The sequence below is a fragment of the Pseudorca crassidens genome, chromosome 19, assembly GCF_039906515.1.
Source record: "Pseudorca crassidens isolate mPseCra1 chromosome 19, mPseCra1.hap1, whole genome shotgun sequence".
Lineage (NCBI taxonomy): Eukaryota > Metazoa > Chordata > Mammalia > Artiodactyla > Delphinidae > Pseudorca > Pseudorca crassidens.
The window spans coordinates 21093919-21121111 of NC_090314.1; the positions used below are offsets into that span (position 1 = coordinate 21093919).

Genomic DNA, 27193 nt, shown 5'->3' on the forward strand with positions numbered 1-27193 from the left:
AGGTGGCTTCCATGGCTCCTTCAGTCATTTAAAAATGACATAGTTTCATAATGACATAGTTTCATGTACCCTCATCACACTGAGCATTCTTTTCTGAATTAACATCATCCTGTCTACACAGCTTATAAAAGTGTACAGAGTAGGCACTCTTGGTTGCCTATTCGATATCCTATTCTCCCCCCTAAAATCCATTCCTCCCTAAAAGAAGCTGATTTTGTTCCAGTATCTACTCCCTTCCACATAACTGTGTGCATTCTAAATCAATCATGATAACCGCATTCCTCAGAACCAGTGATGGGTTTAGTAATTTGCATGTGAGCAAATGTGGACCAATGAAACACAAGGAAGTCTTCCAGGGACTTCCTAAATAAGAAGCAAAGAAAAGCAGATGGTTCCCTCTTCTTCCTTTGGAGGGTACTGTGTCTGGATGAGATGCACAGAACTGCTGTCACTATCCTCAGCCAGTGTGACGGTGAAACCAGCCCTAGAAGGACAAAACTGAGATAATCACAGACTAGTGGAGCCAGAGCCCTTAAGGACTCTGGCCAGAGCCTCTCTTATCACTGACTTCTGGTTGTGTGAGATAATGTGCTTCCTTTTTGTGTAAGCCAGTTTGGTCAGGTTTTCTTTTCACTGCAGCCAACGGGCATTTTAACTGATAAAGCAGTGAGAACTACACACCCCTCCAGGGCAGGTGGGATGAGCCAGGGTAGAACTTCCAAGTCCCCTTTTTTCTTGATAGAGCCCAGGTGGATGTCGACACATAACACAGGCTCCTAAAACCCTCATCTTTGGCTCCTAAAATGTTATTTTGTATTTGTACTGTTGCCCTTCAGTAAGAGAACTAGAGATTTACTTCATATTTACATTGTTAGCTTCTTCGTTGTTTCAACCTGCTCAGATCTTTTCAAGTAAGTTTGTTTTAAGGGGGGGGCCGGAGGGGGGGGATGAAAAAGGAAGTTAAAGAATTGCTACTTGATTGCAAAGCAATCCAGGGTAAGGAAGACAGAAGCCAAAGAACAAATACAGAGCTAGGACACCAGAGATTTTTGCTCCAGTTATAACTGTGCTACTAGACTACTGAAGAATCCTGGGGGAAAAAATCACATAATTTCTGTGTTGCTAACTTCATGTATCTGTACATCAGGGAGATAACCTCCAGGTTCCCTTCCGGCATTAAAGTTCTACAACTCAGAGATTTCATCAGGGAATTCATGGCTCAGAATCCTTCTTCTATTGCTTGAAGCATAAAATCAGAAAAAGGCAGCTCCCCAAAATCAGCTGTACCCTATTAGTCATTAATTGAGATTGACTTCAATCAACAGAACACTGTTTTGGGGCTGCCTCTTCCAAGAAACAGCTCTGTTATACGACAGATCAAGACGGAACTGTATGTGTGTTTACTATCGCTGAACGACAAGGGTAGAAAGCAACTGCCAACTCCTCACTCCACTCACCAAGTTGACGAAAACAAACATTCAGAACAGCCACCAGACCTGGGGAGTTTGGGCAGCTGAACCCAGACACTTAAAAGCACGCTATCAACCTGAAGCGACTGCAAGATGTGGAAAGCCCTTCAATGCTTCCCAGCGCACTTAAGTCTCAGCCCTTCGTGCCCAAGGCCCTTTGCAAAGTGTGGTCTTGACTAATGCTCCATCAGTAGCTCCCTCTCTAGTGACTCATTCTGCCTGGCCTCAACCACCCTTCCCTATCTGATTTCCCTTCCCCACACCTGCCTCCACGCCCCCCCCCCCCACACACAGATTCCTCGACCTTCTGATCTCGCTTAAAGTCAACTTCCTCATAAAACACCTTCTCTGTGGCCGTGAACACACACCACTGCCACTTCCCCTGGGAGGGAACCCTGCTCATTCCTTCCTAGCACTTATTACTACCTGTAATTATTCTTTTGTTGTTTACCAGTTTTGTATGTCTCCCCATACATGTCTCCCTCAGCTCTATGGGAGAAGAAACCATGTCTGTCTGGGTTGCCCCTGCAGACCCAGAAAAGAATGAGGACGTTGTGGCTGCCATCATACTTTCAAGGACAACTTAAGGACACGAAAAGAATGCTGAGGACACTACATCATTATATCAGAAAACTGTTTACAAAAGTGTATCTTGTTTAAGCAGGGAGATTCCAAATTTTTAAATATATACATTTATATATGTACAAAATATTATAAGGAAACGTATCAAGGTATTAATGAGGATGGTATGATTACACTTGGTTTTTTTTTTGGTATGGGAAATCTGGTGACGGAAAAGTAATATACGGTATGCTAAAAGCAGACAACCATAACCACAGGGTGAAGGAAAAGGTGTTGTAAGGATGAAGAGTAAAATGTGACTCTCGGGACTTCCCTGTCGGTCCCGGGGTTAAGACTCTGTGTTTCCACTGCAGGGTGCACAAGTTCGATCCCTGGTCGGAGAACTAAGATCCCATGTGCGATGCAGCGTGGCCAAAAAAAAAAAAAAAAAAGGGTGACTATCAAATAATTAAATTGATTTAGTAACCACAACAGAACTAAGAACACTGATTATCTGGGTAAGTCATGATACATTTGTTACTATACCGGTCAGTTCACATCCCATATAGCTTCAACAGAACACAGCTGTGGATGACAAACCAGTAGCCTAGGATTGTGGTCCCTAACCCGGCTGCACAGGAGAATCACTGGGCATTCGTGAGGCTTAATAAATCAGAGTCTCTGGGAAGTAGAGCCCTGGGAATCTGGATATTTTAAGAGCTGGGTGATTCTGATACAAAGCCAAATTGGAGAACCAGCAGCCGAGGATAAATGAAGTTAAAGAACAGGTTTCTTTTCAGTTACGGTTTCAGATAAACCAGGAACCTAGGAGGCAGAGATGCAAATGGTAACAGATTCTGCCAACAGCTGCCGCCTCCCACGAATCAACAAGCAATCATAAAGTGCATGCAGTGTGGAAAAACCCATGCAGCGTGCGCTGGTTTGTTCAACCACACAAATAATTCAAATACCAAGGGCAGGAGTAAGTTGTGGACTAGCACTTTGCCTACGACTCGGAATTCAGCCTTGGCTTCACACACCAAAGCAATCAAAAGATACTTCTGAGCAGGGACGTCTCAAAATTCAAGCCCCAGAATTGAAACAGCCAGGGCAACTCCTCAGTCTTCGTCAGAACTCATTAACTCCTCTCTATTCCCTTCCATGAGACAGTCCCAGAGCAGATCACATTTGTAGATTAAGAGCGGGCAGAGAATCCACAGGGAGGCACACTAAGAGAAACCATAGAAATGTAACCATATACTCTCAAATGTTACATCGTTCACATCAGTTTGGTGTGGAACAAAACATCACACATGTCTCAATAAACCCCGGAGGTGTGAAAACAATTGTTCATAACTATGACTATCATGATCTAGGTCCTTTAGGAAAAAAGTTCAATTACATTCCTTACATTCTGTTTAAGGAAGCAAGAGTGAGGCAGCATTAGCATTTGAGTGTCCTTGATATGTTTACAACTATAAACAACCCATCTATGCTCTCATTTTATGAAATAACCTCGTAACGTAGGGATCAGTCCCATTTTAAAACCAGGCAGTAGAGGCTCAGAGAACTGAAGTACATCGTTTACGTCACAGAGTACATATAGTAGAGCCATGCTTAAGTTCGGATAACTGAAATACTTCCTTTGCTCATTATAGCATGCCGCACTGCCACTTTTAAAATCATTTTGGTTAGATATTTCTAATTGTGTGTGTGTGTGTGTGTGTGTGTGGTTGCAAGACTAAAAGCCATCTGGAAAACAAGCACCTAGAACAGTGGTTTTCAAACTGGTTTTTCAATGTGATAGCATTTCTTCTCAAACAAAAAATTCCTTGGTCATAGATATAGAGAACAAATTAGTGGTTAGGGAAAAGGGGAAGGGCATGATAGTGGTAGGGATTAAGAGATACCAACCACTCTGTATAAAGTAAATCAGCAACAAGGATATATTGTACAGCACAGGGAAATATAGCCATTATTTTGTAATAACTTTAAGTGGAGTATAATCTATAAAAATATTGAATCACTATGTGGTATACCTGAAACTAGTATAATATTGTAAATCAACTATACTTCATTGAAAAAATAAAATAAAAATAAATTAGCTCATCAAGAAAAAAATTCCTTGGAACCCCAATATGTAGAGGCAGAGCTGCTCTGTTGAAAGGAGAGGGGCCGAAGCCCTGCTCCACTCCTACCTGGCCTCCAAGACGGCTTCTCATGGCCCAGGACACCACAGAACGCAGACTGAAAGAGCACCAATCGTGTGATCTGAGTCACTGGATTTGCTGTATGAAAGAGTGTCCCTTTAGAGACATTCAACAAATGATACCAAGTTATATAAAGGCCTCCCGATGCTGGTAACAATGTAACCTACTCGCTAAGGTAAGCAACAACACGAGATTACAGAACCACTCAAGTAGGTTCCCCCCTTGTTGTACGCATGACAAGCTCCACCTGTCTGAGTTCTACACGTCTTTGAAAAGAAAAAAGATGTCTATCGTTTCACAAGGATCCCAAATATATTTTAGTGCTTTTCTCCTCCCCCAAGAGTAATAGTAGTTTTATTTTCCTATCTCCCCAAAGACTAGAGTTACAACAGAAAAATCAGATTATTTAAATATACAAAATACAGTACATAAAACCCGGAAAATACATAGTTCAGGCAGGAATCAAAGATGTGGAAATATTATGCATTCATTTACTCGTTCACTGATAGAAGGGAAAACATTTTGTTCTTAATGCCTGGAAAGAAGCCTTCAGCGATAAAGAAGATAAAGTTGCCCTCGGGACTTAGAGACTACAGGCAGGACACACACATGAGTCGACAGCTCGGGGTGAATGCAATAAAAAAAAAAAAAAAAAAACTCCTCATAGTGGTACTTCCTGACATCTGAACTACTCTAGAGATGTTCTTTTGAGGATTCTTTTAAAAAGGTTTTCTTCTTAATTACAAGTAACATAGGCTAGGATGGCAGAATCAGGCTAAATAACTCAGCCTCATGATCAAAGGCTATTCTTACAATAAATTTTAAATGACTGAGATGTCCATGAAAGCCCAAACTGAAACATAACTGATTTTAGGGTGATCCAAAGTAAGTGTAAGGATTTTTTTTAAAATGGAGTTGGACTTTTTAATTTTAATTGACTATGAAATTTTTCTCGACTTTATACTGGACACTAAGCAGCGGTTTGAGACAAAGCCCTTCGGGATCGCCCTGACCCGGCTACGGACGATCCTCTATTGTACAAGTTACTCAAAGCAGACTTTGTGATCAGAGGGGAAAAAATTGTTTGAATTGCTCTTGGTGTTTGCTTCATTGTTTTAGATGAAGCCATTTTTTGACTAATTCATTGGCTTCTAGCGCTTACGGGACCCTAGTGTATGTAAGCGGTAATTTTTTCCCCCAAATCTTAGTAATATGACTGTGGGTCATAAATGGAGAGGAGGAATGAAAGCAAAGTTGGGTTTGTCTCTTGATGCATTTCCCCATCTATTCCAGAAGTTTTTGTTTTGTTTTAATAGAACCTTGAATTGGCCTGTGTACTTTTTGGAAAAAAAGCTATGTTCAGCACTAAACAATCTTTTTATTAAAGCAAAATAGTTTTACTAGAATTAATGCTTTAATCTCACTAAAGCGAAATCCATTTCCATACTGTGTGCACCAAGGGGCAGAAACGTGGGGAGAATGAAGACTGTCTCACTGAGACATAAAGTAGCTGCTCCCCCATGAGCTTCTGTGTCTGGAATGCAAACTGGGGTATCCTCAGGGGTGAGGCTGAGACAAGGAGGAGACGGGAAGGTGGGCAAAGTATCAAAAAGGAACCAGCTGAGGCTCTCAAATCCCTTCTCCATCGATTAAAGTCACTTATCAGAAACCCTTACTCTAAAATGGCCTACTTTCCAACAGTGGACCATTCTATTTCACCAAGAAATGTTGAAAGCCATGATTAGAGTCACAGGCTGGCTCACATATGTCTCTAACCCACAATGGAAAGACCATAGTATTCACCACGCAGTCTGGGTGCTGAGTCTTAAAAGTTCTGTAATTAGGCATAAAATAAAGGAAGAAAAAAATTTTTTTTCCATTTCCTCTTCTAGGCCCAAAGATAAGCCACAGACTAATTTTTTAATTGAGCCAAGTTTTTCTCTGGCGCCCTCCCTCTCTGTCCTCAGAGCAAGAATAAACTGGGCTCATACTATCTTTGGCCCATCCTTCCCGCCAGAGTTCAGTTCTCCATCCCGGGTCTGCAGTGACAGGCTGCAAAATTATTACTCAGAAATGAAATTCTCAGTCCCTCCTTCTAACTGACCTCATCAAAGCATGAGACAGAAAGGACCCAGCAAATTTACCCTCATGTGCCTGGGCTGCATTAGAAGTATTTGACTTTGGAAGAGGATTCTTATCAGCCTGACTCAGTCTCTAGTTGGGAGAATTTGGGGGTAGCATAAGACAGGAATGAACAAAGTGCCGACAATGCGGGGGGTGGGGGTAGTGGCGGATATTTTCGAGCAGTGGAAGCTGGTGGGCAGCATGGCCAGCCCACTGGCGCTGAAAGTGGATGGCGAGAAAGCAAAGGGCTAGGACATCAGGGCCCAGGGGAAAGGGGTGTCTCCCGATGAGAAACTCTCTCTCCTTCCAACAAGGGTCTGCTCACATCCTGCCTCTTCCACAGAGCACTGTCTACCTACTCCCAATCCCATTTTCTCTTTTTCTGAATTCCCTGAGAACTCTAGCACATAACATATATACAACTCTTAATTACATTGCCATCAGTTCTGTTTTTAAAAAATCTGCTTCACTGGTTCCTTCTCTCTAGGAAGCCCTAAAGATAATTGATTGTCTGCAATATTCATTTTGGTTCAATCATATTCTACCTGAGCTTGATCTATTTATTAAGGTTATCTTTTACTCCCAATTAAGCTATCCCGCAAAGAATGACTTTTTATAAAGTAACCCCCACCAAGGTGCCCAGCACAGTGATGAGCACACAGCAAGAATTCAAGTAGCTGCTAGCTTTAAAGCCAGGAGATTATATTAAAAAGACATAAGGTCTATAGTTAAATAAGGAAATGTTAGAGGGTTTTTTTTTTAAAGACTATATTTAAAGTTAATCACCCATCTATAGTGCCTGGAGATCTCAGGCACCAATGCCACCAACCTTCATGAAATCAGAGAACACCCTGGAGGGAACAGGGTTATGAGTGTGACAGTCACGGAGACAGTTGGGACCAACAAGGGCACTTGATCCACAGGGCTGCACTGAGAGGGGATGGAGAGGAGAGACAGAGGACCGTCTGCTGAGCATCTACTATACTATGCTATGGGTACCACGCTAGGTGTTTTACAGGTGGTAGAGTTTAATCTTTGCAGTAACACTTCATCTTTACAGATGAAGAAACCAAGACTCAGGGAGGCTAAGCAACTTGTCTAAGCCCACATGGGTGGTAGTGGTGGACAGAGACAGGATTAAGGTCCAGATCTATTTATCTCCAATGTTTTTGCTTTCTCCACTAGGTAACCCCAACCCCTTCTAGAACACTTTTCATTCTTGCCCCCCAAATAAAGCCAAAACGATTGATTCTGTCTTTGTGAGGAAGGAAGAGGTGAGATTAGCAAGCCCTTCAGGGTCAGGGCAGGGCGGTGAGGCCATTTGGGAAGGATTCAGAAAGAGAGTTAACATTAGTTGGGAGGGAATTATGTACCAAGCACCGACCAGGCACTTTTTACACTTCATGTGATTTCATCCCAATAACCCTAAGAGGCGACCATTTTACATATATAAGGAAACTGAGGCTTAGGTAAGTTAACGTACCCTAAGGTACAAAGCTAAAAAGAGTGAAAGTGAAGCTGGGATTTGACCTTGGCCAGTCAGGACTCGAAGCCTGTGCTCTTTTCACTGCTTTCCGATGCAAGCATGTGCTCCCCTTTCTTCTTCCCATAAATGACAAAAACTAACGTTGGGGAGACACCGCCTACTAAGAGATCTGCCTAGTTATTACATAGCAGGTAAACTGAAGAGAGCCTCCAACCGAGAGGAAAGAAAACCGTTATCTCAACCAAGGAACTGAACAGACAAAAGGAGAGAGGCTTGCAATGTGTATTTAAAACTGCTGTTACCCTCTGAACCCATTCCTCCGTCTAGTTGACGTTCTGATAGGCCATGTCAGCGAGGCTCATCCCCAGTGGGGCTGGAGCCACTGTTCACAGCAGATCCCACTAGATAGGCTTGGCAGTGCCACATGACCCAATCCAGTCCCAACAGCAACACAGCAAGGGACGCCAGAGAGTTATCATAAAATGAGGCCGGTCCTTGAGATCCAGTCCTTTTTGCTGAGGTGGCTCAGACTTAGGTGAAAATGTCAGCAAACGGCTCTCCACATTAGGATAATTCACGACACTGACAGCTTGCGCGAGTCATTAAACACACACACTTCTATCTATACCAGATCCACCACTTTCGTCTCCAAGTTGAGCAAAAAGTCAAAGCTGCTCTCTTTAAGGAAGAAGAAGAACCCTTCAGAACCTGTGATGAAACACACCAGTAGCAGCTTCTGAGCGCTTGATTCCACCCACATCTGGCTCTGTTTGGGAGCTAAATTCAGAAGTCTCCAGGGTCAACAAATGACCCCGAATAAAAATAGTCTTGGAAATCTGTCACGGAGCAGGAAAGGAAACAAGACGGCTGGGCGATTCACTCCAAATGGCAGCTCTGAAACCCCAACTCTCATTTTTTTGTCCCAATACGAAGCCAATGTGCAAAACAGGCCCAGAGCAAACTGTCCTTTTCCGAAGGCCTCTAAAAGTGGTTGCCAAAGAATTTCACATGCAAGCCAAAAAGATTTAGTGTGCCATTCACCTCTCCTATGAATCGAACTACAGCTCCTTTGAAGGAGAGCTCTGAACCAATCACAGATTGACACGTGCTTGAGGACCACCAGGGTACCTAAGGCTCTGCCCCAGGAAGCAAGAGGGACCCTCTGTCCTAATTTTCCAAGTGATCAAAGAGCTGCAGAAAGAGTACAGAGGTTGTGTGGCGAATGACAGAGCGAGGGCGAGCGAGCGCCTGTTCACTGCTTTTCTACGAATTCTGCAGCTCATTGCTCCTGCCCGCCCCCCACACACACTGAAGTTGTATTAAATTAAGTACAATATTTTGAGATGATTGTATGCTTTTTTTAAGTTAAGAATTCCATGGGCTGAAGAACAATCAGCCAACATTTGACGGCTTAGTTCACTCATTTTATTTTTTTATTCTAATTTTTTTAGTTTTTGGCCACGCCGCGTGCCTTGTGGGATCTTAGTTCCCTGACCAGGGATTGAACCCAGGCCCGCGGCAGTGAAATCGTGGAGTCCTAACCACTGGACCACCAGGGGAGTCCCAGTTCATTCATTTTAAAATGTATTGAACACACAGCTGCCCAATTCTGGAGCATGACAGAAAATGCAGAAGGGCTAGCGGTGGGTTGCTTCACAGCCACTCACTTGTGCTTGCCCTTCCAAAGCCGTGTATCTAATCTGACATTCATAACTTATACTCTTTTTCTCAGAGGTGGTTCCCCCCTCCCCAACTGTAATGAATTTCAAAGGACCACACAACCTGGATCCACCTCTGGACAGGCTCTCTGGCTTTGGGGAATCTCACAATTTGGTGGGAATGCAGACACGCAGAGAAAACAACATAGCATGATAAATCCTAACAGTTATGATCAAGTGCCCATATATCTTGGGAGCACAGGTGAAGGTATGGTTAACCCTTGCCTTGGAGGTTTGGGAAAGACTTTTCAGAACTGGTCTCGCAGGACAAGGAAGAGTCTGACAGGCAGGGATGAGGGTAGAGAGTAGGGGGAGGACATTCCAGGGCATTCCAGGGAGTGAGAACAGCCGAGGCCAGTGGTTCTCAACTGGGGACAATTTTGCCCCTCCCCCAGGGGACATTTGGCAACATCTGGAAATATTTTTGGTTGTCATATGGGAGGGGAGTGGTGCTCCTGGCATCTGGTGGGTAGAGGCCAGGGATGCTGCTAAACATCTGACAACACACAGGGCAGCCCCCCCCCCGCCCCCCAGCAAAGCATGACCCAGCCCCACTGTCAGCAGCACCAAGATTGAGGAAAGCCTGGTCTAAGCAAAGGTACAAAAGGAACATTGTGTTAGGTTAAAGGTGAGAAGTTGCCTGGAGCTTCGGTAAACACAGTGCTTCAAATCACTGCTTTTATGGAAGAGAAAAACCGGTAAGAAAAGAGGACAAATTAAATTTCCAAAGAACCAAGACACCAGGCTGAGCAGATGCCTTATTCTCAAAACAGGAACCACCACCAACAAAATTAGAAACTGGAAGCCTAAAGTGGGTTTCCTCGACCTGTGACATGAAAAGCACATGTCTCAGGCCACTGTCCTCAGGAAGAGCAGCCCGCATTCCTCCTTCCTCGAGGATGGCTAAGTGGCGAGTAAGGGCACAGTGAGGACCAGATGTTCCGCGTGGCTGCACCAGGCAGATCTCTCACTGCGAGACAGGGTGCAGCAGAGCTGATGTGAATTTTGTTAGAACTCAAGTCCAGGAATGACCCAAGGCACGAGAAAAGGAACCAAAGGCTCTAAAAGGGAAGCGGCTAGGAAGAAAGCAGACCGTGGTGGGGATGCCGAGGTCGGGCCTTCAAGTGGCCATGCGGGGGTTTGGCGGGAACCAGGCCTGACCGCGAAGGCTGGAGGTGCTTGTGCAGGCGTCTGACTCCTGGATCGGATGCTTGGAAGTGGAGTGCGGAGCTTACCACCATCACCAAAACCACCGACACCTGTGCCTCCACCGAAAGGCAAAGCAAATAAATAGAACAAATCTCCCTTAGCCAGAGGCTCCTGGGGGGCGAGAAGGCGGCCCTCAAGACACCAGCAGGTTCTGGCGTAAGCGCAAAACACAAACTGAAACTCCTTCCCAGATATGCGAACTCACACTCACCCGCATCATTGAGTCTTGCCTCATCCAGACCCTCAGGCACAGACACATGCCTACATCAATTTTTAAAAATAATAACAGTAAGGGGAAAGTGACCTTGATTGTAGCAGATGTCTAAAAATAAAGCTTTTACCCAAGAGAGGAAAAGAAAGCCAGACGAGTAGCAAAATAAGAAGATAATTCTAAATGGAAAATGACACAAAAGCTTAAAAAAAAAAAAAGTAACCGAAACATTCCTTTTTTTCTCTCTCTATAAAAAATGTCACAGTGGGTGCTACTGTAGGGAAAATTAAAATTCGGTTTGGATGACACAGACCCCTGAAACTGTAGCTATAAATGCCTAAATGCATGTCACAGACCATAAATGAAGGAAAGAGCCAGATAGACAGCAGGGGACAGGACATTCCAGACGGGAGTGAGAGGAGAAGCCGCAGCTTGGGGAAGGCAGGAATGATGGAGCACGTGCGCACATACCCACTGTGAGATGAAATACACTCAAATTTCGCCTCTATACAACCATAAATATACACCCCGTATGGACCAACCACCCATATTCCGGGAGATGAAAACATTACATGACATAGTAGCACCTGGATCTACAGCGGGTTTGTGGTCACCTTCTGCAGAGGGACACAGATATCCAAGGGTCCACACGAGCCTTACAGGAAGGCTCATACAGCTAAAACACTGGAACAGTCTGGAGGAACAACAGGCTGATGGGAAATTCCAACTATCAGAGAGCGGCCTGCTTTCCACCTGGGTCATCAGGATTTACAGCTGGGGAGGAGGCAAGGGCACTGCTACCCTTTACGGCTCCTGGGAACCAACCCCTCCCAACTTATAAATAAACCATGAACAATCACTGAACCCGTGCGCTGAGACTTGCAGCCAGTTCGCAGAGTGATCGAGTACACACGCAGGTGAGACACATACAACATCCGAATCTTGATGGACCTGGTGATTGGGAATAAAGGTAGACCTAGAAACCTGGGCATTAGCCAAGCGTCATACTGATGAGAGCCGGCGATTCCTTCCACAACTCCCCAACACCCACTCCTTCCCCTCCGGACAACTTATTCACGAACACCCAGAGTCAGCTTTTAAGCTCCACTCCTCTGCTTGGCCACTTTATCCACCTGGAACGTTCTCCACCTACACAGATCCTACCCATCCTCTGCAACTCCTCTCAACCCCTCCTCTCCTCTAGATGGTGTTTCTGAGCCACCCTAAGGCATCTCTCCCTCTGCTAAACTTCCGGAACAATTAGGTTGTACAATTACTTGGCAAAGAATCATCTAAGCTCTACAAAGCTTAACTTTTCTGTTGTTTTCCTGACCTATTATTTAAGTGGATAAAAATTTTCACCTTGCTCCCTGTCTTCATAAACATGCCATGTTTTTGAGAGGTAAGGACACATCTGATGGTTCTTTGGACCCTCCCACCTTACCTCCTAAAGTACCCTGCATAATGCAGAATTAAATTGCAAAATTCTCTCCTGTGCAAAGTTCTCTTCTGAGCTAAGTTAGGCTCACATTAATAATCTTTCTTAAGAGTCAAGCCTCACAAGACTTTGCAACCAATGATATGTGAAAGCAAAAAAAGAATGTAAGGGCAGAAAAATCTTGGAGATCATTATTTTACAAATTAGGAAACTCAGACTCAAGGACTGGCTCAAAGTCGTTTGTGGTAGGTGGGTGTAGAACTCCGGTCTGTGCCTCTGCTCCTTACTCTGGGACATAATGAAGCCTGGCTAAGAGCAGATGCAGACTATGGGGACTGCAATTTTGAAGATTAAAGAAGTTTTTAAAATTCTTAAAGTTAACAGGGGAGGGCTTCCCTGGTGGCGCAGTGGTTGAGAGTCCGCCTGCCGATGCAGGGGACACGGGTTCATGCCCCGGTCCGGGAGGATCCCACATGCCGCGGAGCGGCTGGGCCCGTGAGCCATGGCCGCTGAGCCTGCGCCTCCGGAGCCTGTGCTCCGCAACGGGAGAGGCCACAACAATGAGAGGCCCGCGTAAAAAAAAAAAGAAAAGTTAACAGGGGAATTCATACTGAGAAGTGGGATTAGTTAGGCACCCAAACCGAGGTTAAGATTTTCACTTTTAAATTTATGGAGCGATATTTAAAACCTACAAGAAATGGAGTCAGAACTTCCAGGAAACACCTCCCCCCCCAACTCAGTTATTTGGAACTCCGTTTACTGTAATGTTTTCTTTAAAAAAAACTCAAACTACTTTAAAGCTCTGCTTACATATTACTCTATCAGGAGTGAAATAACCCCATGTAGAAGCCTTTCTAAAACAAACTCGTCCTGGAAGCCCATCTCGGGGCGTTGAGTTGTGACTACATTCTCAAGGATGTCAGTAACACAAGGGTTCCATCCACAACTCCTTGAAAAAACTGAAACCATGAATGCCTTGTCAAATTCAGACAGTTTATCTTGGCACTGGAGAGCAGAGCAGTCTCTTCGATGTCTGGAAACGCGTCTAATTACGTTCAGAGAGTAACTAAAAAATAGCCAGTGTCCCGGAACAGACAGCTCAGGGATCACTCCATAGCGTCCTGAATGACGCGATGGAACCACGCCAGGAAAAACTAAAAAAAGAAGACGAAAGCGAAAAAAGAAAAGAACCAAGTGTGAAACCACGATGAGACCCTAGGCTCTCTCCAAAACAACCCTCCAGTCTTCCCTGAGCCTTGCGGCCGCCACGACTCTCCCGAAAGTTTTCATTTCCCTCTACTTTTGTTTCCATTAGGTCACCCGGCCCGCCCACAGCACTTACCTGGGGCAGCGCACTAGCTGCCTGGCCCCAAGCGCTGCCTCCCCCCGACACCCCCCTCCCCCGTCCGGACAGCACCCAAGGACACCCCCTCTCTAGAAGGCGCAGTCCTGGAGCTCGGCACGCCCCTTCCACTCCAATGCGGCCGCACCCCAGGGCGTCCCCTCTCGGGAAAGCTCAACCATCGAGCTCAGAGGACCCCGGACACCCCAATCCGGCCGCACTCCATCCCTCGCGCTCGGTGCACCCCCTACACCCCCAATCCGGCCGCACCGCAAGGGCGCCCCCTCTCGGGAAAGCGCAGGCTCGCAGCATTGGGCACGGCCGCTCCGCCCTCACCTGAGCCGAAGGTTGGCCATGAACTCGGGCATAGAGACGGTGTCCATCAGCACGAAGTCCGCCTTCCCGAACTCCAGGCTCTCCTGCTCCGCCATGGCGCCGGCGCACGGGCTCAGGTGGGCGCGGACGGGTTCAGGTGGGCGCGCTCGGGCGGCGGGGGCGCGCGGCGAGCTCGGGCGGGGCCGGGGCGGGGCGCGGGAAAGGGGGCGCCGCGGCGGCTCGGCGGGACGGAGGCCGACCCGCTGCTCCTCGGCGCGCTCTCGTCCGGCGCGGCTCACCCGGCAGTTTCCGCTTTTCCCGCGGCGGCTGCCCGGCGCTGTGGGGGAAGAGACAACGAGACGGAGACGGCGGCGGTTGGTCCCGCCTCTGGCCTTGTCTGGCCCCGGCCCCGCGGCTGCCCGCCCCACCCGCCCCGGCCCGGCCTCTCCGCCCCGCCCCGCCCCCCCGGCCGAGGAGCCGCCCCCGCGGCGAAGGCCACCACCTCCTCACCTGGGCGGCGCGCACGCGCGTGGCGGCCGGCGGGGGCGCGCTCCGGGCCGGGCGGAGGCGGAGGGGTGGCAGCGCCCTCTGGGGACAGGCGCTGGGAGCTCAGGGGGGCGGTACCGAGGCGTGCGAACGTAGGAGGTGGGTGGAATCAAGTTTCCAGGATTGCCGCCTCCGCCCGGGCTTGGTATATGCCAACAAAGTTACGAAAGTGTCTTGTGGAGCTTCTCGCGTGGATAATTCATTACGATTCTGTCACCCTGCTGCGAAGCCCTCTTCTGCTCACATCCTCTCCATCCTTAAAATGATGGTTCACGCTCAGACTGAGAGACAGTAATAATAATTAACACGTTGGGGGTACCAAAAGTGCCCAGAGCTTTTATAAGGGCCTTAGAGAACTTAAGTAACTTGCGCACGGCTACCTAAGTAGTGGGGAAGCTGCAATTTCATCCAGGTCATTTGACTTATGAGCCCCAGCGTTTAGCCACATGGCACACTGCTTTCCTTCTCCAGTGTTCCGTGATCCATTTTTCTCTTCCACTCACCTGAGCATGTCATCAAACATTACCTTATATTGTTATTAAGTTTTTCATCTATCTATGTATCATCTCCCTGGGATAACTGTAGGCTTCTTGAGCATGGGACCATGTCCTGAACTTCTCCATATCCCCCTTGACACACACCAAGGAGTCTGGTGTAGTGCCTTGCACATGTACATATGAAATGCACAATGGTTCAATGGAATAGAATGGGTTTTAAGTGGTCTCCAATTTACAGATACATTGGTTGATCTTAGAAAATTCTTTTGGAACCGAGACTGCATTTTCTCAGTGAAAATCTATTATAAATGGCTTTCTAAGGCAGCTGCACCTCTTCAGTCGTGTGTTTCTATTAGGACCACCTTCTATTTCAAAACCTACCAGGAAATCTAGAAGCCCCCAAAGACATGGCTGGACTCCTAAACTATGGCTGACTGTGAGATGTGTTAAGCCAGACCTAAGGACCTTGCTCACGTTTGCTTCAGCATCCAACAACCCACCCTGGCCAAGAGAGAGGGTAAGACAGCTTGATCACCTCCTGCATGAGCACGTCCGCCATAAGAAAGCCACCCCAGTCTCTGTCACAGGCAGAGATGAGTTGCAGTCTGACTACCATTAGCAGCTCTCGTTCTTCAGAAGACACCTCTCTGAATCTCAGTGTCCTCGTTTGTGGAATAAGAACTCCGGTTTAGATACTTTCCAAGGTAGGACCATCCTTTGCTTGGGTCATTTGTGTGGGTGGGTCAGTGGCTAAGTGGGTGATTGCATAGAGTGTGGTACATTCCTAAAATGTTTGCATTGGTATGTTTTAGTATACAGTAAAACTGAGTTTCAAAAAGAAAAGGAAGAAATCTCAAATTCTGTGCAATTTAGAGCAACCAGGGACCACACTCATTGGAAACTATTATTGGAAGATGGAGGTAGGTATATCCCCTGGGTTGTTAGGGCAGAAGCAGTTGTACAGTGGGTAGGATCTATGGTGGGATGCAATTGTGGTTTTCACATGCGCAAAGCAAGGAGACTCCTGTGTTAATCAGTGTCTTGTACAGGAGCCCAATGTGTAAAACATATACACAACATATGCAAAGGGTAGTTAATCAATTTAAAGTGCAAATTAGTATAAAATCAGGCATTGAGACCAATGAGGCTCTTTTGCTGAACCCAAATCTGTCCAGTGGGGCTGTAGGAAAATATTAACTATTGGTGTATAAAGAATATATGGAAGCCTTTTTTTTCCAGTCTTCTTGCAACTTTTCTGTAAGTTTGAAATTATTTCAAAATATAAAGTTAAAAATCAAATAATCTAAAACTGTTCTAAAATTCTAAAAGGTTTATTTTTAAGAATCACATTGTAATAATTTTTTCCTATTTTGGAAGAAAATCTGAAAAAGAATACACACACACACACACGCACCTGAATCACTTTGCTGTACACCTGAAACTAATACGACATTACAAATCTACTATACTTAAAAGGAAAAAAAAAAAGAGAGAGAGAAGGCAATCATGTAACACTTAGAAATGAAAGTCACATTGGAAGTTTGCAGACATTCCAGAACTGGAAAACCAGCACACACCTTGAAAGCTCTGGTACAGACTATCTATTCACTCTGGTTGTCATACATATGCTAGGAGATTATAAACACTAAAACCAAAAATAATTCTAAAAACCAAACATAATTTCAACAATTTCTATTTTAAATATGTTTTTATAATTTAGATGAAAGAATTTCATGTTTACCTTAGTTGTCAAATATGCCCCAGAGAGAGTACAACCTGTTCCATGCCTGAAATTCTCTTCCCTCTTGTCCTGCCTCTCATCCCTGTGGCCTAGCTAATTTCTGCTCATCCCTCTGCTCTCAGCCTCAACATCACTTCCTCCAGGAAGGCTTCCATGATCTCCTGAGTCAGGGTTGGCTAAGTCCCTGCTCTGTGCCCCCACAGCACCCTGGAAGTGTCATCCTCGTTACAGGCTGAATGCACTTTAACAAACCTATTGTCCATCTATCACATTAGAGTGTCAGGGCCATGAGTACTGGAAGCTGTGTCTGTCCTGTTCTTGGATGTAGCTCTGGCCCCTAGTAGCACAGGGCTTAGCGTGTGAAACTCTTAATAGACGCTTGCTTGATGAAGGAATAGGGAATGATCTGTGACTCTATGGGTTATGTAATGTGAGTTTGTAAATCCACCCTTGTTGGTAGATTTTCTGCATTAAAAGCCGTTCATTGTGCAGCGTTTATCTCATTCCCATCTCCTGCCCCTGCAGGCAGGTCTCAGGGCTGTGTTCACTTCTCTCTTGGGGCCAGGCCTGCATGCTACATGTTCACACTGAACAAAAGCTGTTGTCCGAAAAACCCGTCTGCTGTTGACACCAGCTGCAGAGGATCTGTGCTGGGTTCTCCCTAAAAAATCAACTCTGAATTTTCCACAGCAAATATTTGCTCCCATCCTTCTACTTTCCCAGAATGTTTCTGGGCTGCCCCATCCTCCCTCTCTTTACCAGGTGCGTTGTATCTGGGAAGATGGCTCAGCCTAAATCCCACAAGACAGAAGCAGGAAGGCCAGGAAGGACATAGTCACAAAGCATATTCAAAGGGCATTTTATAAATTTATTGTATGAGCCCCAATTATTCTAGAGCAGAAGTAGAAAGGCGAATTTATGTGGCAAAATAACTTCATAATGCACTCACAACCATATGGAAATGATATAGAACCCTCTGCCTTAGATATTATCCAAAACATACATCCTCCTCTTTCATGCCTAAGGTTGGATTTGAACTAAGAATGATACATCAAAGACAGCGTATATGTTCTCTATGGTTTCTGAGGCCTACATTTTTTAGAGTAAAAACAGACCCAACAGTTGTCTCCCTGGTGTCACTGATGACTTACCCACCTGTGGACCCCTCCCCCCACCCACCCCCAACGCCTTCAGCCCTGCCTTTCCCTCTTTAGACATCTCACAGCACAAAGGAAAGGGAATTTTCATAGCAGAGGTCACTGTCATAAAATAGCCTGAAAGCACAGAAAGTGACTTAAGAAGCTCACCTTCTCACCTCTAGCTATTAAAGACAGGGACGGGGGACCAACTGCTCAAGACCTGGTTCCGGGTTCTAGGAATTTCTTGCCCGCTGTGCCTGTGGTTCAGCTGTGCTTACCTGTGACGATGCTGAGTTGGGGACAAGGATCTTCCCTTAGCTCTTTGAAATGGCTGATACTACAGACAGAGCTACTTTTTTTTTTTTTTTGCGGTACGCGGGCCTCTCACTGCTGTGGCCTCTCCCGTTGTGGAGCACAGGCTCCGGATGCGCAGGCTCAGCGGCCATGGCTCACGGGCCCAGCCGCCCCGCGGCATGTGGGATCTTCCCGGACCGGGGCAGAAACCCGCGTCCCCTGTATAGGCAGGCGGACTCTCAACCACTGCGCCACCAGGGAAGCCCGACAGAGCTACTTTTAACATAATCAACCTAAGCTCAGAGGAAGTTGGGAGATAGCAGCTGAGGAGGAAGAAGAGAAGGAAAGGGGCTGCAACTGCCAGGGTCTCAGGGCAGCAGGTGGATAGTAACAAGACACTGGTTTCCAATTCTTAGGTTTCATTTTCCCTTGATGAAAACACGGGAACTTTCTCTCCCAGGACAAATGTCTTAAGCACACATGCAAAACAGTTTGCACGTGGACTCCCCTGATCCAGGCCCAGAATAACCTGTCTGTGGATCCAAAGTTAAGAACCCCTGGGCGGAAACTAACACACCATTGTAAAGCAACTATACTCCAATAAAGATGTTAAAAAAAAAAACCAAAAGAACCCCTGGGAATTCCCTGGTGGACCAGTGGTTAGGACTTGGTGCTTTCACTGCTGTGGCCCAGATTTGATCCCTGGTCTGGGAATTAAGATCCCGCAAGCTGCGAGGTACAGCCAAAAAAATACATTAAAATAAAAGAACCCCTGAGCTAAGAGGGGGATCACACCACAGGTCCTAATCATTGGGGAATGGAGAAGAACTTCAGCAAGCCATCACTGTCAGTATCCCGTGAGTCACCAGAAAAGGGCTGTCCCAAGAGCACGTCCCCCGGAGCTGGCACTGGAGCCACATTGTTTAAGGCCTCAGGAAAGACAGGGTCAGATGGTAGAGGAAGAGTGCTTATCACACTGAGTTGGAGTTGGCTGTCCAGGCAAGTCCCTCGACTTGCTAGGACAGAGGCCATGCCCTACTCATCCTTTTATCTCCAGCCCTCAGTCTGTGCCTGATGCCCCTTAGATATTTCTTGAATCGAGTAGATGAATTAATTAGTGAGTTAATTTATTTGTAAATGGGGATGTGTAGATGTAGGGTTATATTTCAGGGAGCATGTGGCATTCCTCTGTGCCCTATGCCAGAAAATCAATAACTCAAGCTATTCTGGCCGTTGGAAGGGGTCCTAGAGGTAGAAAATTTGGGAGTGTGATAGGATCCCATGAGAGGGAAAACACATCCACAATCAGTTCATGGATTGAATCTTGCATCTTAAGGCAGGATGTCTCAAATTTTAAGGTGTATAAGAATCACTTGGGATCTTGTTAGAAATGCAGTCTCAGGTCCCACCTGAGTAGATCTTAACTCACTGAATTGCAATCTGCATTTTAGCAGGATCCCCTAGTGATGCTGTTGCAGCCAGACTGTAGACCAGACCTTGAGTAGCAGGATTCTAAGGAATCCTAATGGCCATGTAATCAAACATATGTACCCCTTTACAGATGGGGAAAGTGGGCCCCAGGAAGAGCTTCTGACTTTGACTAGGTTGGTAGAGCTGAGACCAGACCTTACAACTTCCGATTTGGGTAGTGGATTGCTTCCACTATCCAACATGAATACTCACTTGTAAGACGGTGTGTGTGTGTGTGTGTGTGTGTGTGTGTAGTAAAGAAAAGGGAGAGCAGCACCCTAGATCTCCCCTGGGTAACCCCAGGACCTCCCTACCCCATTTCTAAGTGGGAGGCTGATGTCCTCCTTTTCCCCATTCCCCTTGTTCTCTTCTAAAAGCTTGGAGTAGAGGCTAGAGAAAATATTGCTGGGGTCAGGAAAAGTCCAATTCCTTTCTTCCCTCCACCTGACAGAATAGCAAGTAGTTAGTACAGATAACATCCACCATTAATATTTGATTAGTATCCAGAGAACTGACATTGCAGGAAGAGTGTGACATCATACTCAAGGTGACATCTTCTCATCTGCCTCCTAGACCCCATCTCCTTCTGCCATTCATGAGAAGCTTCTCAACTGGTGAGCTGCGGCTGTATTCATCTCCTAGAGTTAAGATCATGAAATAAGATGATGTTAAAGTGCACAGTGTGACCCTCTGACTTTATCCAGTCAACTGGATTCATTCTTCAGACTACCTAGAGGTAGAATACGATGAGCAGTACTTCTATCCAAATTCTGACAACCTGAACTCTAAAGAAATGACACAGGGAAAATTTTTAATGGTTTAAAAGTAGAATGTATAAAACCCAGGAGACCTCCGAGGCCATGTGATCAAGTATCCCGCCCAATGCCTGAATCCCCTCCACCATATGCTATTGAATACAATGCCTGGATCTGCCCGGCATTTGACTCATCAGGCCTCCTCCATGCCATGCCGGTGTCTCCACACAAAAGCGGGCTCAACACCCTTTCGCTCCGTCTTACTCCTGAATCACTGCCCTAACTCACTCCGTGCCCTGTACGTCAGCCAGCTCCCAACACTCCCATCCTCTGCTCCTGTTACTCATAATATGTAGGAACCTGGTTTGCCCTTTGCGTCTTCTGTTCCACCAAGAGAGGACCAGATTGAAGTGAATTGTAACCAAGGAGAGGAGCCGGGGTCATAGCCAGTTAAGGAAGGGCCTCCTGTTTTTCTTGAGCTGACCTGCCTTTTAGAGTTTCTATCCATAGAACCCTAACACTATTTTCTCTGATCTCTTTGAGCTCTGCCTTCTCAACGTTAAGTTCTGTGTCTGACTGCTATCTATCTAGCCCTTCTGTACAGAATAGCCCTTCAGTTCAGAGTAGCATTTCTCCCATACTCAAGAGGCGGAGGTAGTACAGTGGTACCCAAACTTTAAATACCTGTACCGGTGGTGTAGGTTAGGGGTTGGGGGGGGTCTTCATTTTAACGAGCAGCCCAAGGGATTCTGCTGCCAGTGGGCAGGGGGCCTAATTTAGAGAAATATTGATGGGAATTTTGATGTCAGACATATTGCAGCTCAATTCCTAGTTCTGCGACTTACTACCTGTGTGACCTTGAACACCTTACGTCATCTTGATAAGCCTCGGTTTCCTCATCTTTGTTAAAGAGATGATAAAACCCATCTCTGAGTGTTAAAACCATGAAATGAGATGACGTCCATAAGGTGCTTCGTATCAGTCAAGGCAGGTAGCAAGCACTCAATGAATATGAGCTAGCATGCCTATTAGCGTAATTTCTTCTTTTGTCTTCAGGATAGGGAAATTATTAGCAGGTAATCATTGATTTCATGTCCTTTTCAGCAGACTGAGATTTCTAGTAGATGTTGGTGCGTCTTCTGATCACGTTTTCCTCTGAGTCTTGTGATTCCTATTGGTCATTTATCACCATTTCCATGCATAACCGTGGACCTTACACTTAGCAGGGGATCAAAAGTCGCCGAATATTTTGCATCGAGAGAATGCCATCTGGCTAGGCCCTCTGTGCTACATTCCCATGGCAACACCACATCTGCTCTTCTCACGCTTCCCCCAAATGCTCTCCAGCATCTTGACATTATGGCACTGATTCAGTTCCCTCCTGGCCCGACCCTTCCCACTGCCCGGTTCCAGTGAACAGCGTCATCCCACAATGCCTTGATGATACCTGCCCGTTTTCATTTACTTCTTTGCATTAAAACGTCCAATTCACTTCATCATACAATATATGCTCTAGGCATAGATTATGTTTTAAACAGAGAAATAATGAGAGGAAGCTGGTGAAATGGGCGGAGGAGTTGGAGTGGTGGGCGGGATGTGGCTTTGACAACCAGGTAAGAGGGAATCACTTTTTCCTTTCACAGAAGGGTTCAGTTTAGCTTCCGTGGTGGTGATCAAATGATTAATTCAGAAGAATTGAGCCTACACTATGGATAAGTTACATTCCAAGTTCTCCATCAATGAATGATACACATAGCGACTGCACAGAGCACACATGGGTAATTATAAGGGTCATGGGGCTCTGGTGTTCAGGTCTGGAAGGTGGTAGAGTGTGGGGTTAGAAGCAAAGGCTCAGGTGCTGATTCTGACACTTATGCACTGATGTGACATCAGGCAAGTCACGTCAGCCCTCTGAGACTGTTTCCTCTTCTGTAAAGTTCAAGTACATACAACTTACCTCGTAATATTGCTATGATAATTAAGTGAGATAAAGTATGTTAAGCACCTAGCATGGGGTCCAGGACATAGTTAGGGCTCAATAAATGTAAGCTGATAGTACTTCCTTATTCACCAGTCCCTCCACTGGGACTTCGATACGGCTCATAACCAGGTGGGAGAGGAAAGAGTGTTCCATTCTGGTCCTTTTTATCTTTTGAACCCTGGTTCTCTGGTGTCCTCTTATCTGTTGGTTCGTGTCAGGCTGGTCACGTCCTTGTAGCTGAGCTGATATACTAATTGCAGGGAGTTCACGGCCTCTCTATCTACAGTTTCTCAACCTTCAGTCTTGAAGGTACAGTGACTTGCTGGCTTTCCCATCCAAGCTTTGTCTCCTGAGTTCCTAATTGCATTTGAATAACCAGGCACACACTTGCCTTTCAAGAGAGACATTTCTCTCCCACGGCAGATAGAAATTCATGTGACTTAAGCACCACATCTGTGAGGAGCTTCTCCAACCCCAGCCACGAATCTGGTGTCGTTGCTTTAGGAAGGTCTTATAGACCCATGAATCCCAAATCTGGCTGGTCATTAGATTCACCTGGGATGCTTTCGAAATATACAGCTTCCAGGATCCCACTTCTGGTCCTTTTGAATTGAAATTTTCATGGCTAAGAACCATTGTCATAAGAACACCTGGAGTTAGGCACATACAAAGAATAACTTCTGAAATGAGCATTACCTGGTAAACGGATGGCTGCTAACATCAAACGGATGCTCCCTTTCACCTGGGATAAGAGCCAAAGAACACATGCGTTTCCCACCTCATGCTCCTTCGGGAGGGTAACTCAAGCTGGCTTTAGACCCTATGTCTAATATCTCTTGAGGACTCTGAGAGCCTTCATCTCTTGCAAGTGCAGTCACTAATGACTGATTTTATTAGGAAAGAATGTCTTCCAGCACTCCCTATAAAACCTCTTCAGCGCTGCCCTTGCCTACGGCCAGTGCTCTGAGCTAGAAGTGTAAAGACAAGTCTTCCACATGCACTTCATTTGCTTACATGGCCTACGGTTCCCTAAGAAGAAGCCCACAATTTATATCCCAGCCAAAGAGAAGGATGGGTGGGCCAGCTCCACCTCTGGGAAGAAGAGGAGGAAGAAGAAGGAGGCATATTTTAGTTACATGGGGAAAATCCTAAAGCAAGTGAGTTGGGACTCTCTTTATGCAAACTGAGAATGGCCAAGACAGGTATCATGTTAGTGGCCCTGGGTGTGACCTTGACTTCAACTTCTGGTGCAGGAGTCCTTCCTCACACGTTGAGTTCCTGAAAAGTTGGTTGCAAAACAGCTGCTATAAACTGGATCTGTGAATGGCTGCTATCTTCTCCTACTTGCCTTTCTCTCTGTTGGCAGCAACTCTGAACACCTGAGCCCTTGGTGTCTCCCTTTCTTGTATCTGTTGACAGCTAATCTGTTAAGTGATTCTTAATTGCCCTCCCCTTTTCCTGCAGAGAGGGGATCCACCACCTCGTCTGTTCTGTCGCTTTGAAGAGTTGCAAATAGCAGGTTTTCATTAAATGGTCATCTATATTATACTTAGAAATTTCTTTCAGTAGGTAGGCACTCATTCCTTTTTCCTGCCCACCCAACACCTCACCCCATGGCATACAAATTGTAGAAAACAAAATCAGGAAAGTCTTCCCCTTCAAGAGAAGCTATGGGGAAGACAGGAAGGAGATTCTCTGAAAGATGTGTTAAGGCTTGATTTGGGATATTCTTTTTTTTTTAATTTTTATTTTATTTTGGAGTATAGTTGATTTACAGTGTTGTGTTAGTATCAGGTGTACAGCAGAGTGATTCAGTTATACATATACATGTATCTATTCTTTTTCAGAGTGTTGAGTAGAGTTCCCTGTGCTCTACAGCAGGTCCGTGTTGATTATCTATTTTATATACAATAGTGTGCATATGTTAATGGGATTTTATTTCTTCGTGCCCAGGAAGCAAGGCTGAGTGCTCATGTCTGTAATTGTACCGAAGCCCCCTGTATTCCAGTAGTATCATTTGGAATCTGTTGTTTATTCTGGGAGAAGAAGGGAAAATGGGATTAAGGAATGACAGGAGAAGGAGAGAAGGTGTGTGATTCAGAACAGGGTTCTCAACCACAAGCACTGTTGACAACGGGCTCTGGGTAGTTCTTTGCGTGGGACGCTGTCCTGTGCATTGTGGGGTGTTGAGCAGAGTCACTGGCCTCTGCCCACTAAATACCAGTAGCGCCCTCCCTCCCAGTGTGACCACCAAAAGTGTCCACAAATAATGCCCAGTGTCCCCCGGAGGGCAAAATCAGCCCCCCGTTGTGAGCTCCTGCAGGGGATCCTGCATTTGGCTGGAAAGGCCTTCGGTGGGAGTACTTGAACTAAGAATTCTTCTGAGCATTAGTTTTTCCTTGGCCTGTCCTTAACCTCGTGGGTCTAGCAGGCCGCCCTGCTTCTTCAAGCCTCCAAAGGGTCAGGTCCGTGACCTTGGGTCAGCCTTTCAGGGCGCTGCGAGGATAAAACCAGAGGTCGGTTGGATAAACGTATTGAGTGCCTAAGTGCCAGCCAGACCTGCTGCGGGAGCTCAGATGAAAACGATGAGGGCTCTGTTGTAGAGGGGCTCACGGTCCTGCTGTGTGTGTGTGTGTGTGTGTGTGTGTGTGTGTGTGTGTGTGTGTGTGTGTGTGTGTGTTGGGGGGCGCATTGAGCAAATACCTGTAAATTATGAAAACCACGAGGAATGTTTAGAATCCCACCTCAAACCTTTCCTTTCAAGAAACTGAGGCCCAGTGTGGGTCTATGACTTGCTAACATGATGTCTCGTGCCAGTTAGGATTAGAGCCCAGGAGGGGTGATTCTCAGGGCAGCGTTCTTTGGACTGTTTCTGCTGCCTCTCTAACTTCAGACGAGGACACTAATGACATAGGCAGTGTGTGACACAGGCTCTGAGAACAAAAAGTGCTCTGGTCCTCAGTGGGGGGATTGTGTGGAATGCAGATAAGCCAGAGGTGGCACTTGGGGAAGAGCCTTAAAGGATGGATGGGATTTGAAAGGTGGAGCTGGGTGCAGGCATGGGAGGTAGAGGTGACAGATACACAGTGGCATGGGGACCAGAAAACATAGGGACACACCTGAGGAAGAGCAAGTATTCCCAGCTTGGCTGGAGATCCTGTTGGCACAAGGAAGTAAGGCGGGAAATTAGAAAGTGTTAAATGCTCACTAATATGAATATAGAGTGTGAAAGTATACTGGAAGTTAAAACTATATTTTCCATCTTCAGAAGGTGCCGGATGTTAACTCTGCTTCTATTAGGAAAAACCAAGGCGCAAAAGTTGAAGTGACCAGAGTTAGTTTGTATTATCCAAAGGTTATCTTTCTCACATACCTACAAATTCCCTTCCCTCCCTCTTCCTCAGAGAGAGCTGACAGGTACAGTGGCCTAGTTTCCTTCATCACATCTCTACTGTTGTCCCTTTGGGTGGGTCGTACGTTTCCACGGACACATGAATCCACAGAAGCCATGGGTACTCGGGTACTGGGTTGGACCATACGTTCCTGACTATGGGAGCCTCCACTTCTCTGTCTCACCCTTATGCTGTTTCTGTCCCAGACCCACCCAGACTTCAGTGGGTGCTCCTGGATCTTGGATGCACTGGGAGCTCTGGAGGATTGGTGGCTGGAACGGGTTAGCCTGGAAGCGGTTAGACTGTCCCTCTACAACCACAGAAGAACCGTCACCAGCAGAGAGATCCTTGAGGTAGTCAAGCAGAGATGCTCTCGGAAGAGCTTGGGAATAAATGAAGTGAATCTGAATGGCCCTGTTGTTGAAATGATTACACTTGTCAAACAAAATTGGGTCCGTTGGAGGACTGAGCTGGAAGATGAAGTATCTGAGAAGAACCTGCTGCAGTGGTGGTCTCGGTGTGACACACCTGGTCTCTGGGTCTTGCATTTTTAGCCTCCGACTTAATTTGTGAAAATAGATAAATAAATAAAGGAAAGGCACTTTCTCTTGTGTGTGATGCTTGCTTACGGTTTTTAACGTTTTTTCTTAAGCGCGCATCTGCCCTGTTTTGAGCTTACCTATTGTATTTTTGGACACAATTCAACATGTTACACTGTGGACTTACCATCGCTCCCCCCACTCCAGCCCCAAGGTAGGGGATGCTGCACTGATATGAACTGAGGATTTCTTTTCTTAATTTAAGCACCCCTACCTTGACTTATGGAAACTAAAAAATAAAGGGAAAAGGGGTCTGTTTGCTCTTTGAGTATAAGACCCATGACGTTGTTTATCTATATAGCACCTAGCATAATAGCATGTATGTAATAGGTGTCAGTCAAATGTAAAAGCTGGTCCCAACCATGGAAAAACCAATGGTAATAGTAGCATAAAAATACAATAATTTAGGAGCAGAAAGAATAAATGGGCTGATATATTTTATTTATTTTTATTTTATTTTTAATTTTATTTTTTTACATCTTTCTTGGAGTATAATTGCTTTACAATGGTGTGTTAGTTTCTGCTTTATAACAAAGTGAATCAGTTATACATATACATATGTTCCCATATCTCTTCCCTCTTGCGTCTGGGCTGATATATTTTAGACATTGTGGTCTGGGAAAGCCTGGGTATGTGACATGAAGGAAAAGAAGGGGGGAAGGATTTGGGGCTGAGGGAACAGCATAAGCAAAGGTC

General features: G+C 45.9%; 2 protein-coding genes across 8 annotated transcripts in view; one reads left to right on the top strand and one right to left on the bottom strand.

The window, feature by feature from the left end:
* The window catches only part of MYO1D (myosin ID), a 346572-nt gene extending 332302 nt beyond the window's left edge, over nt 1-14270 (bottom strand). For all 3 annotated transcript variants that reach the window (XM_067714337.1, XM_067714339.1, XM_067714338.1), the window contains exon 1: nt 14105-14270. In XM_067714337.1, coding sequence (XP_067570438.1) covers nt 14105-14199 — 95 coding nt within the window. In that variant the 5' untranslated portion in view covers nt 14200-14270. The remainder of the gene's footprint in view (nt 1-14104) is intronic.
* Nucleotides 14084-26504, top strand: H2BN1 (H2B.N variant histone 1). 5 transcript variants are annotated; one of them, XR_010937198.1, is made up of 4 exons: nt 14084-14220; nt 15511-15830; nt 15939-16046; nt 24460-24577. XR_010937198.1 is itself a non-coding variant. In XM_067714343.1 (2 exons), the coding sequence occupies exons 1-2, from the start codon at nt 23502-23504 to the stop codon at nt 26450-26452; spliced, it is 510 nt and encodes a 169-aa protein (XP_067570444.1). In that variant the 5' UTR covers nt 20136-23501; the 3' UTR covers nt 26453-26504. The 5 variants fall into 5 exon arrangements, 1 of the variants encoding a protein (XP_067570444.1); XR_010937197.1 differs by having other exon boundaries at nt 14090-14220; nt 15612-15830; XR_010937199.1 differs by lacking the exons at nt 15939-16046; nt 24460-24577 and adding an exon at nt 26105-26230 and having other exon boundaries at nt 14090-14220; nt 15612-15830.
* Nucleotides 26505-27193: the final 689 nt, after the last annotated feature.

Excerpts from the sequence above, each read along its gene's own strand:
- H2BN1 (XM_067714343.1), top strand. The coding sequence starts at position 23,502 with ATGCACTTCATTTGCTTACATGGCCTACGGTTCCCTAAGAAGAAGCCC. Across the intron at positions 23,664-26,104 it reads TGGGGAAAATCCTAAAGCAA|ACCCACCCAGACTTCAGTGG; the intron begins GTGAGTTGGGAC and ends TTTCTGTCCCAG.